The sequence below is a fragment of the Protobothrops mucrosquamatus genome, unplaced genomic scaffold (genome assembly GCF_001527695.2).
Source record: "Protobothrops mucrosquamatus isolate PMUCROS unplaced genomic scaffold, P.Mucros_1.0 scaffold3611, whole genome shotgun sequence".
In the NCBI taxonomy this organism is placed as follows: Eukaryota; Metazoa; Chordata; class Lepidosauria; order Squamata; family Viperidae; genus Protobothrops; species Protobothrops mucrosquamatus.
Window position 1 is genome coordinate 223,368 of NW_015389574.1, and position 11,837 is coordinate 235,204.

The 11,837-nt window shown below is 44.6% G+C and overlaps 1 protein-coding gene across 1 annotated transcript in view; it reads left to right on the plus strand.

The window, feature by feature from the left end:
- Window positions 1-11,837, plus strand: part of LOC107297953 (rho guanine nucleotide exchange factor 40-like) — a 70,481-nt gene that overhangs the window by 2,596 nt on the left and 56,048 nt on the right. Inside the window, exons 2-5 of the mRNA XM_029286420.1 lie at window positions 3,977-4,174; window positions 6,006-6,634; window positions 6,867-7,042; window positions 7,338-7,489. Coding sequence (XP_029142253.1) covers window positions 3,977-4,174; window positions 6,006-6,634; window positions 6,867-7,042; window positions 7,338-7,489 — 1,155 coding nt within the window. The remainder of the gene's footprint in view (window positions 1-3,976; window positions 4,175-6,005; window positions 6,635-6,866; window positions 7,043-7,337; window positions 7,490-11,837) is intronic.

Genomic DNA, 11,837 nt, shown 5'->3' on the forward strand with positions numbered 1-11,837 from the left:
CCTGCAACAAAATGTAACCAATTATGTATTGACACCTACACTTCCTCATGTATGTACAAAATAAATAGGTGGCTCAGATCACACTCTGGGTCCACTCATCCCGAGGAGATTCCTGCGTGTGTCTTCTTTTCTGGCTTGTCGTTGCTTGCCAGAATTCATGAGTGACCCACCTTAATGTGGCAAGGCTGAAAATGCCACACCTCTTAGGGTTGTTATAAGGAAAAATGGGTGCTGGCTGAGCTCTTGAAGGAAAGGCAGCATAGATATTCAATTAATCAATTAAATCTGTTTAATATGTACAGTGGCTCAGGTAAGAAAATCACCTGTAGGCTTCCCCCTCCAAAACTTTGTCCAGGATATAAAAAGAAAACTCCTTTGAGCATGGCTTTCCGGTGAGATCTGCCATATGACATACGGCCTGCTACTGAGCATGCTTAGTTCTAATCTCTTCCCTCCCCCACCTCTACCCCCACCAACAATTTAATCCTGCACATCTTTGGGTTTCACAGAACTTTTCTCCTCTGCAGGGGTAGTATCTTTTGCCTGCCAAGATATTCACTTGGGGAATAACCACTGGTGAGAGTAGATGGAAATACAGAGCATCTGTTTCTCTGTGTGTGAGTGAACGGGGGCTGAATATTGGCAGTAATGCGTAGGGAAGATCTATCTGTGTTTCCATCAGCCACGCTTCTCATGTGGATATGTCTGCCTTGCACACCCTCCAGGACCCAGAGCCAAGAAGGGGCCTCCCCACTCTTCCTGCCAGTGTCTGGGTCTGAAGGGGATGGGAATTGCCTCTTTCTGTCAAGGATATAAAACTCAAGCTTGGCTTACTGCAAGTCTCTGTTTTCCTTCCCCTTTGCCAGAAAGTGGCAAAAGAGAGAGGTTTGTGCATGCGTTGGTCTGAGGTGGTGGTGGAATTTGGGACCTTTGTGCCCTCCATCTTTTTACAAAATAGTTTGACTTTCAACTCAAGTTTCAGTTAGGGGAGGGAGAATCCCAGAAAAGCAACCAGGTTCTTGACTTTGAACTTCCTTGTGGGAAGAGGATCACTTGCCTGCACACACACGTGTGTGTGTGTGTGTGTGTGTGTATGTGTGTGTATGGAGGGGGAGGGCTCTTGGGGAAAGAGCTTCCTTTCTCCCCTCCCCCCCCATGGCAGAACACCTGTTTTGCATGTAAAAATGCTGGAGTATCGCCTTGCCTTCCAGTTAAACAATCTGAAATGGCAGAAGGTTCCTCAAGAGCTTTCTATATCAAGAACTGAGCTGTCTGATTGGGAACAGCAATTCAGAGTTGACAAAATACATCTAGTCCTTGACTTACAACCATTTGTTTAGCCATTGTTTGAAGTTACAGGGGCATTGGAAAAAGTGAATTTGATGGGTCCTTGCTCTTAACAACTGTCACAGCATCCCCACAGACACATGATCAAAATTTGGGAGCTTGGCAACCAGCATGTATTTATGAAGATTGCAGCATCCCTGGGTCACTGGTGATTGCCATTTGCAACCTTTCCAGACGACTCAATGGCCGCATGATTCATTTAACTGGTCCCAGTTGTGGTTGTAAGTTGGGGACTACCTGTACTGTGCAAATTCTCAGATTCTTCATCTTGTAGCTGATGTTTAAGCCATGTCAAAAATAGATTATTCCCAGACTCCATTAAATACCTTCATGTGCAGACATGGCTTAACGTTGGCCATACTGTTACCTCCAATGTTTTTTAATCACTCTGCCCGATGAAAAAGTTCTTGGAAACTTGAAAGCCTGCTCATGATTTGTGAACCTTGAGTTGGCTCTGGCATACTAGTTTCGACTGGTTTAATGATAAAATATTGCTTTATTACAGATTTTTTCCCCTTATGGTCAACACAACTGCATTTGTTTCAGGAATATTACTGGGCTTTCCAGATATCTGAATTATTGGCTTCAATCCACTAAATGATGTTTTTACTTCTGTATATCCCTGATATATGGCATATCCCTGCCTGTAACTTCTGTAAGCAGAAGTTAAGCAGCTTCTATTTATCTCTGATAGATGAAAGGACATTCAGACTGAATTTTAGTTCAACATTTCTTATTTTGGAAAGTGCTGGTATTAAAGTACTCTAGTCTCCCATACAAGGCTGGACACTAGCATTTTGCAGCCTAAGATATAAGAATAATGACGCTTCCTTCCTTCAACAGATAGGGTGCTTAGTTACCCAAGAGTGGTTGTGTTATTTCCAAAAACATGGAAAAATAATAACAAGTGTTCCCTCCTCCCCCAAAACAATACGTAACAAAAATATTTAAATTAGCTTATTTATTTATTTATTTTAAAAATCAAATCAGTTGCTTGAAGTTGCTCTTACTATTTCCTAATGGCGAAACTGGTTCTACTATTAGAATAGACCGGTCCTTTTAATTTTTTGTAAATTTTTAAAAGCCTTGCTGAAGGATATTAGGTAAAGTGTTGAAATAATGGATATAAAGAAAGGACTGCTGCTACAAAATGACCCCAAATGTCCCCTTCTATTCACCATCATGCAGTTTTACCAGATAGCAGTAAAGGGTACAAAGTAAGTCAAAATTAACAGTTGTTTTGCTTCCCTCTCTCAAAGGAGGGTTTAGAAGTATAATTGCTACAAAAGACAACCACGCATTTTCATGCCCTTAGTTCAATAAGATTTCCTTTGTCTAATGGCCACATCAAGCTCCAGCCTAACTCTGCAGCTTTTGGAATGCTCACAAACAAAGAAGCAATCAGAAAAGATTTAATAAAGTTATTTAATCTGGATTCAGAGACAAAGCAAAGATGCACAATTCTTGTCATTTCCTCGCAGTGTCTTCCAGTATAAGATTTGAATCCAGGGTATGCCTGTGGGGAAAAAAAAGATTGTGTCTCTTTGGTAGGTAATCTGGAAGGTTTAAGGCACAATGCTATTGCACCCTCCTTCTTTTACAGTCTCTCTCTCTCTCTCTCCTCCCCCCCAATTTCCTTTGCTGGGTGGAGCTGCGGAAGGAGTGAGCTCACAGCTGCCAATGTATTCCAGATGGAACCTCCGCTCTCCATACTCCTTGGCCCTTTCCCAAACCCTTTCATTCTTGCTGCCCCCTCATGCCCTCTGCTCTTTTTACACACTGCTGGTCTCTGTGCACATTGCCCTGAGCCAGTGGTTCTCAACCTGTGGGTCGGGACCCCATTTGGGGTCGATCAACCATTTCATGGGGGTCGCCAAGCAAGGCTGTCCACCATTTTTTTTGTCCGCCATTTTTTTGTCCGCTATTTTTTCCCCCCTTTTCCGGCGGGTGCCTTACCTCCCTTGGGCTGGGCCAGCTGGTGGTTGGCCTGCTCCATCTCTGCCGCTTGCCAGCTACGCCTCGGCCGGCGCAGGGGGCGGAACCACCCATGCACGGCGCTCCCGGGCAGGGAAAGTCCTCGACTTACGACCGGTTGGGTAGTCCTCGACTTATGACCGGTTTAGTCCTCGACTTATGACCGGTTTAGTCCTCGACTTACGACCGGTTTAGTCCTCGAGTTATGACCGGTTGGGGTCGCGGCATTAAAAAGGTTGAGAACCACTGCCCTGAGCAATTTCCTGGCTGGCCCTTGTTCCTTTTGACACATCACTAGGGGGCAGTGGTCTTCCTCCAGGCACAAAATGTGACCAGTTGCTCATTGCTGCAGGTAACCATAACAACCTGGCTCTTCCCTTTAATTGGCTCAACAAGGCAATGAAAGGACATCAGATAGAAAAGGTTGAAGGCAAGAGGTCCTAGTCCTAGGGCAGCATCACGAGGTATGAGTTATGCAGAAACCACAAAACTGCGAGGGGCATTCATTGCACTTGGGCAAGGAGGGAACAGTTGCAATTCTAGGTAAAGGAAATAGCACTTTTGTTTCATTGCATAGTTTCAAGGGGATTGGATGGGCTGGTGAAAGGCTCTTGGAGGCTCACGCCCTCCCCATGCATATTCTTTGTTTTTGCAGGAACCTGAGCCTGTGGAAGAATGTGTCCAGAGCACACTGGCTGCCTTGTACCCTCCTTTCGAAGCCACGGCCCCCACTCTTCTGAGCCAGGTCTTCGAAGTGCTGGAGCAGATGTACCAACACGATGCACTGCGCTACACCCTTGACTTCCTTGTTCCTGCCAAGCACATCTTGGCTCGCATCCAGAGTGAAGCCTGTGTGAGCTCCTGCTTCGGTTTGGCTCTCTGTCTGGAGTACTTCTGAACAGGAAATCTAGCTTGGCAGTGTTGGGCAATAGAGAAATAATCCGTGCTGGTGCCAGAATCCCATAGTGCAGCGGTTCTCAACCTATGGGTCGCGACCCCATTTGGGGTCGATCAACCATTTCACGGGGGTCGCCAAGCAAGGCTGTCCGCCATTTTTTTCCCCCTTTTCCGGCGGGTGCCTTACCTCCCTTGAGCTGGGCCAGCTGGTGGTCGGCCTGCTCCGTCTCTGCTGCTTGCCAGCTACGCCTTGGCCAGCGCAGGGGGCGGAACCACGCATGTGCGGCGCTCCGGGGCAGGGAAAATCCTCGACTTACGACCAGTTGGGTAGTCCTCGACTTACGACCGGTTTAGTCCTCGACTTACGACCGGTTGGGGGTCGCGGCATTAAAAAGGTTGAGAACCACTGCCATAGTGGCTCTCTGTGTGGGAGTCAGCTAGGATATCAGTGGCCCTCCAAAGAGTGTTGAATTCCATCCCCCATCAAGTCCCATAAATGTTATCCAATGCCTGGAGGACCATAGCTTTTCTAATCTAAATTGAAGTATAGGAATTTTTTCTTCAGTTCCTGGGTATTTTTAAATTTTTAATTCTATACTCCTCGACTTATGACCACAGTTGAGCCCAGAATTTTGTTTGTAACGTGTCATAAATTGAGTCACCATGAAGGACTAGACTTGATTTTATGATCATTTTTATGATGGTCAGTAAGACAGTCACCATGGTTGTTAAGTGAATCATGTGGTTGTAACTCCAAATCCAGATTATCCAATGGGTGTTTTTTTGCTGGAAAACAGAAAAAATAAAATAAAATTGGGAAATGTGATCATGTGCTGTAACTGGTTGTAAATGTGAGCCGGTTCCCAAAGTGCAATCACAAGACCAGGGGTGGTGTGGCAGTCACAATCTTGAGGACAGTTGTAACTTTTTTTTAATTTGTCATAGCTTGCTAAATGACTGGTAGTAATTCAAAGACTACCTGTATCATGTTCCCACATTTTCTTATAGTAGTAACTCCTTCATAAGTAAACTTATATGGCAAGCAAGTATTAGCAAAGTGAATTTCGGGTGGGATATATAGATGTTAGTGTTCTTTGGTTGGAGAGTCTTAATGTGTAAACTAGATCCCCCTTTTTTCCCTTACTCTTCTCTTATTTGGCAATTTTAGTTTTTGTGCAGAATTCTAATCAAGTTCTTCATCGCGGTGAAATGCCAGAGCTGAGCTAAGCTAGGAGATGCTTGTTGTTTCTACATGGTGGGAAGAAAAAGAATGATATACTACCCATTAATGCAATATTTGTATTGTATACAGGTAGTCCTTGACTTACAACCACAATTGAGCCCAAAATTTCTGTTGCTAAGTAAGAAATTTGTTAAGTGAGTTTTGCCCCATTTTACGACTTTTCTTGCCACATTTGTTAAGTGGATTACTGCAGTTGTCAAATTGGTAACACCGTTGTCAAGTGAATCTGGCTTCCCCATTGACTTTGCTTATCAGAAGGTCACAAAAGCTGATCACATGACCTAGGTCACTGCAATCGTCATAAATATGAATCAGCTGTCAACCATCCAAATGTAAATCACGTAACCCTGGGGATGCTGCAACAGTCATAAGTGTGGAAAATGGTCATAAGTCACTTTTTTTGGTGCTGTTGTAACTTCCGAACGGTCATTAAATGAACTGTTGTAAATCGAGGACTGCCCTTATATAAATTCCAGTATTCTGTATTTCTTAATATAACTATCTGACTTCCCTTTCTCCTCTTCTCTCTTTCCCTCTTCCTTAGGCTCAGTATAGTGGCTTTGTCTTTTGTCATGAAGGTTGGCCCCTGTGCCTTCATGAAAAAGTCCTTGTCCAGCTGGGCTCCTTGCCATGGCAACGCCTGTGTCCCGGGGATTTCTACTTGCAAGTGGTACCTCACCGTGAATGTGCTCCCCGCCTAGTCCTGAAATGCCTCTCGCTGGAGGGCCGAGGAGTGCAGGAGTTGCCTGTGTCTCCGGACTCCTATCGATTCCTGTTCACCATTGAATGGCTCAATGGCATCAACAAAGAACGTCGGGTAGGGCGTCTGGAACGCTGCTTGCTGGCAGCTGGAGAAAAAGTGCTGAGCTTGCCCTGGGCTGAGCTTGTGTATCCTCAGTTTGTACACACAGATGGATTTATTGTGGGGCAGCATTGCCCTACGGGTTTGACTCCCGAGGTCCTGGGGGCAAGGAGTCCGGGTGACGGACGTCATTCTGGTGGAGAGAACCGGGAATCTGAGGGGGAGTACGTTCACCTCTTAGAGGTCAGCCCCACCTTGCATCAAGCACCCAGAATCCCACAACCTTGCAGTGCCCAGATTCAGACAATGCCTGCTCGCAAGGGATATAGCAAAAATAGGAGTCGGCGCCACCGGGCCTGGCTCCATCATAAGTCAGGCTGCGGGGAGAACTTTGCTTTGCGACAGGCTTGCAAAACTGAGGAAGCAGAGAAGTCAAGAGAAGGGAGTCCAAGATGAGAAGGTAGCTCAGCTGAGACCAAACCTTAGCCCAGCTTTGGGCCCAGCCTTAGACACTCCTGGAGTAGTTGGGAACTTGAATCCTAAACAACTGGAGGAAAACCTAGATCCTATTGAAACAAAACCACCACCCATTTTGAGTGGTAGTGATGATGTTGCTGAAGACACAGTTCTGGGGAAAGAAGACTTGCTTGACTCCATTCACCGAGATCCAACTCCTCCTAAGGAGGACAGCAAGGAAAGCCATTCTCCAGCTTTAGCAACTCCAAAATGTACCACCAAGGGAAACCGGAGGAAAAAGAAAGATGCTGGGAGAGGAGCTGGTGGTCGGATTAAACGGGACAGATTCTGTGAACCAAGAAACAGGAAGTTCTGATCTTAAAATGGGTGCTGAAAAGGAGGAGGCCTGCACTGGTCCAGGAGAACAGGATTTTGGGACCAGAAGCGTTCATGTTAGTACCAGAGAACCAGGCAGCATCAAAGTTTCATGTGTTGATACCACAGATGGCGATGACACCCAAGAAAAAGGTATAATCACAAGAAACCAAAGCCTTGAAACTGGAGGGGAGGGAGCCAACAATAAGGACCTGGTTGTCAGCACTGGAGACTGTACTGCAGGTGCTACAAAGCCAGAAGACAGCACAGGAAAATGTAGCATTGGTGACAATGAAGGCAGCTCTGGAGAAGGAAGCATGGAAGGCCCAAAACTTAACACTGAAGAGCCAAATGCTAAACCCAAGACTAGTGAACCAAGAACTGGTACTGAGGAGGTGAGTGTCCAAGAAAAAGAAGTGGACAGTTCTGAAGACCAGTGTATGATGGAACAGGGTCTTGACATCAAAGAACCAGTGATTACTGACTTGCCAAGGAAGAATGAACTAGCAAGTGTTGATGGGAGAGAAGAAGCCATATGCATAGCAGCTGATCAGGGTCCTGGGGAAATACAAAATTCCCTTTTACCCAAGATTGGGGAATCTGTAAACTGGAATCTTCTTCTATCAGGAGTTTTTGCTTTGACAGGTAAGTCATCAAGTCATCACCTTTTGGCTGAGATAATCATCTGGAGATGTTGAAGTTGATTTGTTTTTCCCTTCTAATAAATCTTCAAAAAGAAGTAGTAGAAAATTTAATCTCTAATGTGGCATTCCCCAATCTGGATGCTTCAATTTTTGGACAAGTTTTCTCAAAAATCCTCACCTCTGGGACCAATAGTCATCTGATTGGGTATTCTAAAAATCCTAATCTAATACATCTGGAGAGCTCCAGATTGACGAATGCTTTGCTAGTGCTTTGATGGTTATGCACAACAGTATGGCCGTATAGAGTCAGAATAAATTATAATGGAACCTGAAGCTTGTTTATCAGTCTCCCTTGGCATGATGCCATTCAGATGTGCAGAACTGCACTTAACATTCATCAAACCAACATTGTACTTGACAAAGTTGGGGATGACAGGACCTGTAGTTCACACATCCAAATTGGTGACTATTGCAGGGGGTTCCACTAGCAGCATCTGTAAGGGGGTCCAAAGCAGCAAGATGACAGACAAAGCATTGTTTTGCAAGCCGTGATCTCTCACACAAGTTCAGATGTGTGGGGCTTGCACCATGACACTTTTTGTCTGCTCTCTTATGACTTTCACATCTCTCAATTCCACAAATTAGCTAGTTAACTAGCCAATTTGCCTAAAGCTAGTTAACTTTAGGCAAATCAGTAGAGTATACAGTGCTTTGTATCAGAGGATAGAAAGAGTATTAATGCCTCTTCCTAAGAAGTATCCACACTTTTTAAATTATATTTTGCCCCCTTTGGATATTATGTATTTCAAAATACTGAGATTGGAGCAGATTTTGTCCCCAATATGCTTATTTTCTTTGACTTTTCAAGGTAAAGCAGCCCTCTGTTGTTTGGCCTTCTGCTCCATTATGTAGGCTTGAACTAGATGTCATAATTAAGAAACATTGACCAACTGTGGTGAAATTAATTGGAGATAATGGGTGAAGACAGTGGAGAAATAGATTTTGGATGCCATTACTGATAGATGGTCTGATTTTGGGGGGCACAAAATGGCACTGCAAGAAATATTTCTTGCTGATATTAATGCAGGCTGATGTGTAAATGCATTATTCAGCTCTAGTTTCCATAGTTGGTGCAGGATGACACTCCAATGGATTCTGCCTTGTATTCATGGGGATGTTGTGAGCTGTTACTCCAAATAGCATGATCGGAAGTGAAGGATACTGGGAGTTATAATTCAGGTGCAACATACAGAAGGTAACTACTTCTGTAATGGTGCAATTAACCATTTGTATTTTCCATTGTGAGCAGTAAAATAACTTGGGGCAATCTGGGCTGCAATTCCAGCAACCTGATTTAACCAGAAAGTCCTAGAGGGTCTGCAAAAAAACATGAAAAATAAAGAAACTTTATGAATTGTGTACTTAGCTCAACAACGATGGCTTCAGATTGCAGCCTAAAACTTTCCTGTGAGTCTCCGCAGGCTTTTCCAACAAACTTGTCCTTTAACCAACATTTTTGCCATCTTACTAAACATCATGAGGACTAAATGAGGCAAGCCTCTGTGCTCGCCACATCACAACAATCTGCAGAAACCACTCTCTTGCCTCAAGCCACCAAATACAGGCCAGAATGACACCAGCGCCTGATCATGTTACTGAAGGCCGCTGGCTTTCAAAACAGGAGGCAGGCCTCCCTGAAGAGGTACTACATGGAAAGTGTAAACAAAGAGAGATTTGGAAAGAAAGAGAAAATAAGAAAATATAAGAAAACTTGAAAAGGAAGCACTAGGCTGGTGAATCCATTTCCAAAAGAGTAAGTTAATGTCACCTATTAGAATCCTTCAGTTTTATGAACATCGCTCCTAAAACCTGTATATACATGTAGTCCTCACTTAACAACACTAATTAGGATCAGATTTTCCATCACTAAGTGACACAATCGTAAAGTGTGACATTACATGTCCATGCTGCTTCGCAGTGCAAATTCTGGCACTTTTGGTTGCCATTATTAAGCAAATCACTGGGTTGTTAACCAATGATGTCACATGGTTGCTTTTTGTGAATTCCTGCTGGCATCCCCATTGACCTTGCTTATAACAAGTTGGTAATATTGCAAATACTGATCATGTGACCATGGGGACACTGCAGCTGGCATAAATATGAGAATTGGTTATATTTTGGTCATTCAACACTGGTATGAGTTCAAATGTTGTTAAATGAAAACCATCTATAATAACTTCCAGTATGATGTCGCTAGAAGATCCACAAGCAGAGATGAACAGATAGTCATTCCTGTTATTGCCTCCAGGATCAGAGAGAGAATGCTTTTTAAACAAGGAGACTCTGATAACCATTATTTTCTGCAGAATTTTTCAGTTCTTTTCATCCTCTCCATTTTGATTTGGGAGATGCTGTAGAAATACTAAAAACAGCCCAGTTGGGACAAACCAATGCTTGATTAGGTTCAGTGTTCTGTTGCCAGTGTTCCAAACATTTGGATGCCTCATTAACTAGTAGAATGGCTTGCCTTCAGATGTTGAGAGTGCTCCATCACTGGAGGCTTTTAAGAAGAGACTTGGCAATCAGTTGTCTGGAAAGGTATAGGGCAAGGGTCCCCAGCCCCTGGTCTAAGGACTGGTACCAGTCCACGGCATGCCAGCAACTGGGCCATACAAACAAGAGAAGCCCCATCTGTGGGATGCAGGCAGCATGCAAAAGCATGCCTCCTCTGGTCCATGGAAAAACCTTTCTCCATTCAACCGGTCCCTGGTGCCCAAAATGTTGGGGGCCACTGGTATAGTAAGGTCTACTGCTTGAACAGGCAGTTGGACTAGCAGATCTCCAAGGTACCTTCCAGTTCTGTTATTCTGTTAAGGTCCTGCTTGGGTGACCATTTATGCATCAGTACAAAAGAGGAACTATTTAGTGCTTGCATAGGTGGATATATATAGATGTATGTATAGATCCAGATTTAGAACAGATTATATTTTATATAGATATACCACACTTTACCATACTAAAATATAGACATTAGGTGATCTATGCTTTGTATTTCTTATGCTTAGAAACCAACAGTTGATACTAGCCAAGCATCAGTCTCTTGTCAGCATGCTTTTTCATACAGATCTCCTTTCTGATAGAGCAGCCTTTTGGTGTCTTCCAGATGTATTTGGGCTGCCTCCCCTAGAATGTCCATTGCAATTGCAGGACACCTGTTTGGAAATGGTTAAATTAAATGATAGTGATGATTAGATAAATGGAAGATCTAAATTAGAAGTTATAGTTAGCAGTAATCCTCAGCATCTGCTATTCAAAAGAACATCACATAATAGAAATCATATTTAGTTACCAATGAATATAATCCCCGATCGACCTGTTTTCCATAATACCTTGTAAGAACCTTCTAAATTGGAGAGGGAAATGCCATTTCCTTTCAGCTGAAGTGTTTGAGACATTTGGGATTAGATCCAAAGGTTGACTTCCTTTGACAAAAGGATATTTTCTATCAGTGGAAGACTGTAAAAGGGAGGAGGCATACAGAGACGAGGCATATAGCGGCCCGGAGGTTGTGCCGGCTCAGCGGCGTGTTATACAGCGGCCCGGAGGACGCACCAGCACAGTAGCACAGCGGCCCGGGTGGAAGAACGGCCCGGGCGGAGGACAGGGCCCAAGGGAGGCATGGGCCGGAGGGACATGCCTGACGGTGAGTGCCTGGGGGCCCTGGGGACCTATGTGACTGTGCTTGGCGGGCCCGGAGGCCTACGCTACTGGCTGGCCGACTTTGACTGTAACTCCCTCCCCCCCTCCCTTTTTCTTTCTCATGGGGGGTGCAAAGACTTACGAACTATATCGTCTTCTTCAAATCCATCTAACCCCTTGACCACCACCACGAGGACTTTCCCCCTTCCCGACTCTGCTGTTGGACCTCCTGCCATGATTCGGAACTGTATTCCAGGAGGGAATTGCTGGCCCTGCGCGACTCCCCCATCGCGCAGGCATGGCCCAACACGATTCCGAGGGCCGGCCTTAATGAAAGGGTTTGGAACCCCGAGAGGTGGCACTTAGCGGCAGCAGGGAGGGATCTAAGAAGGAGGAAACT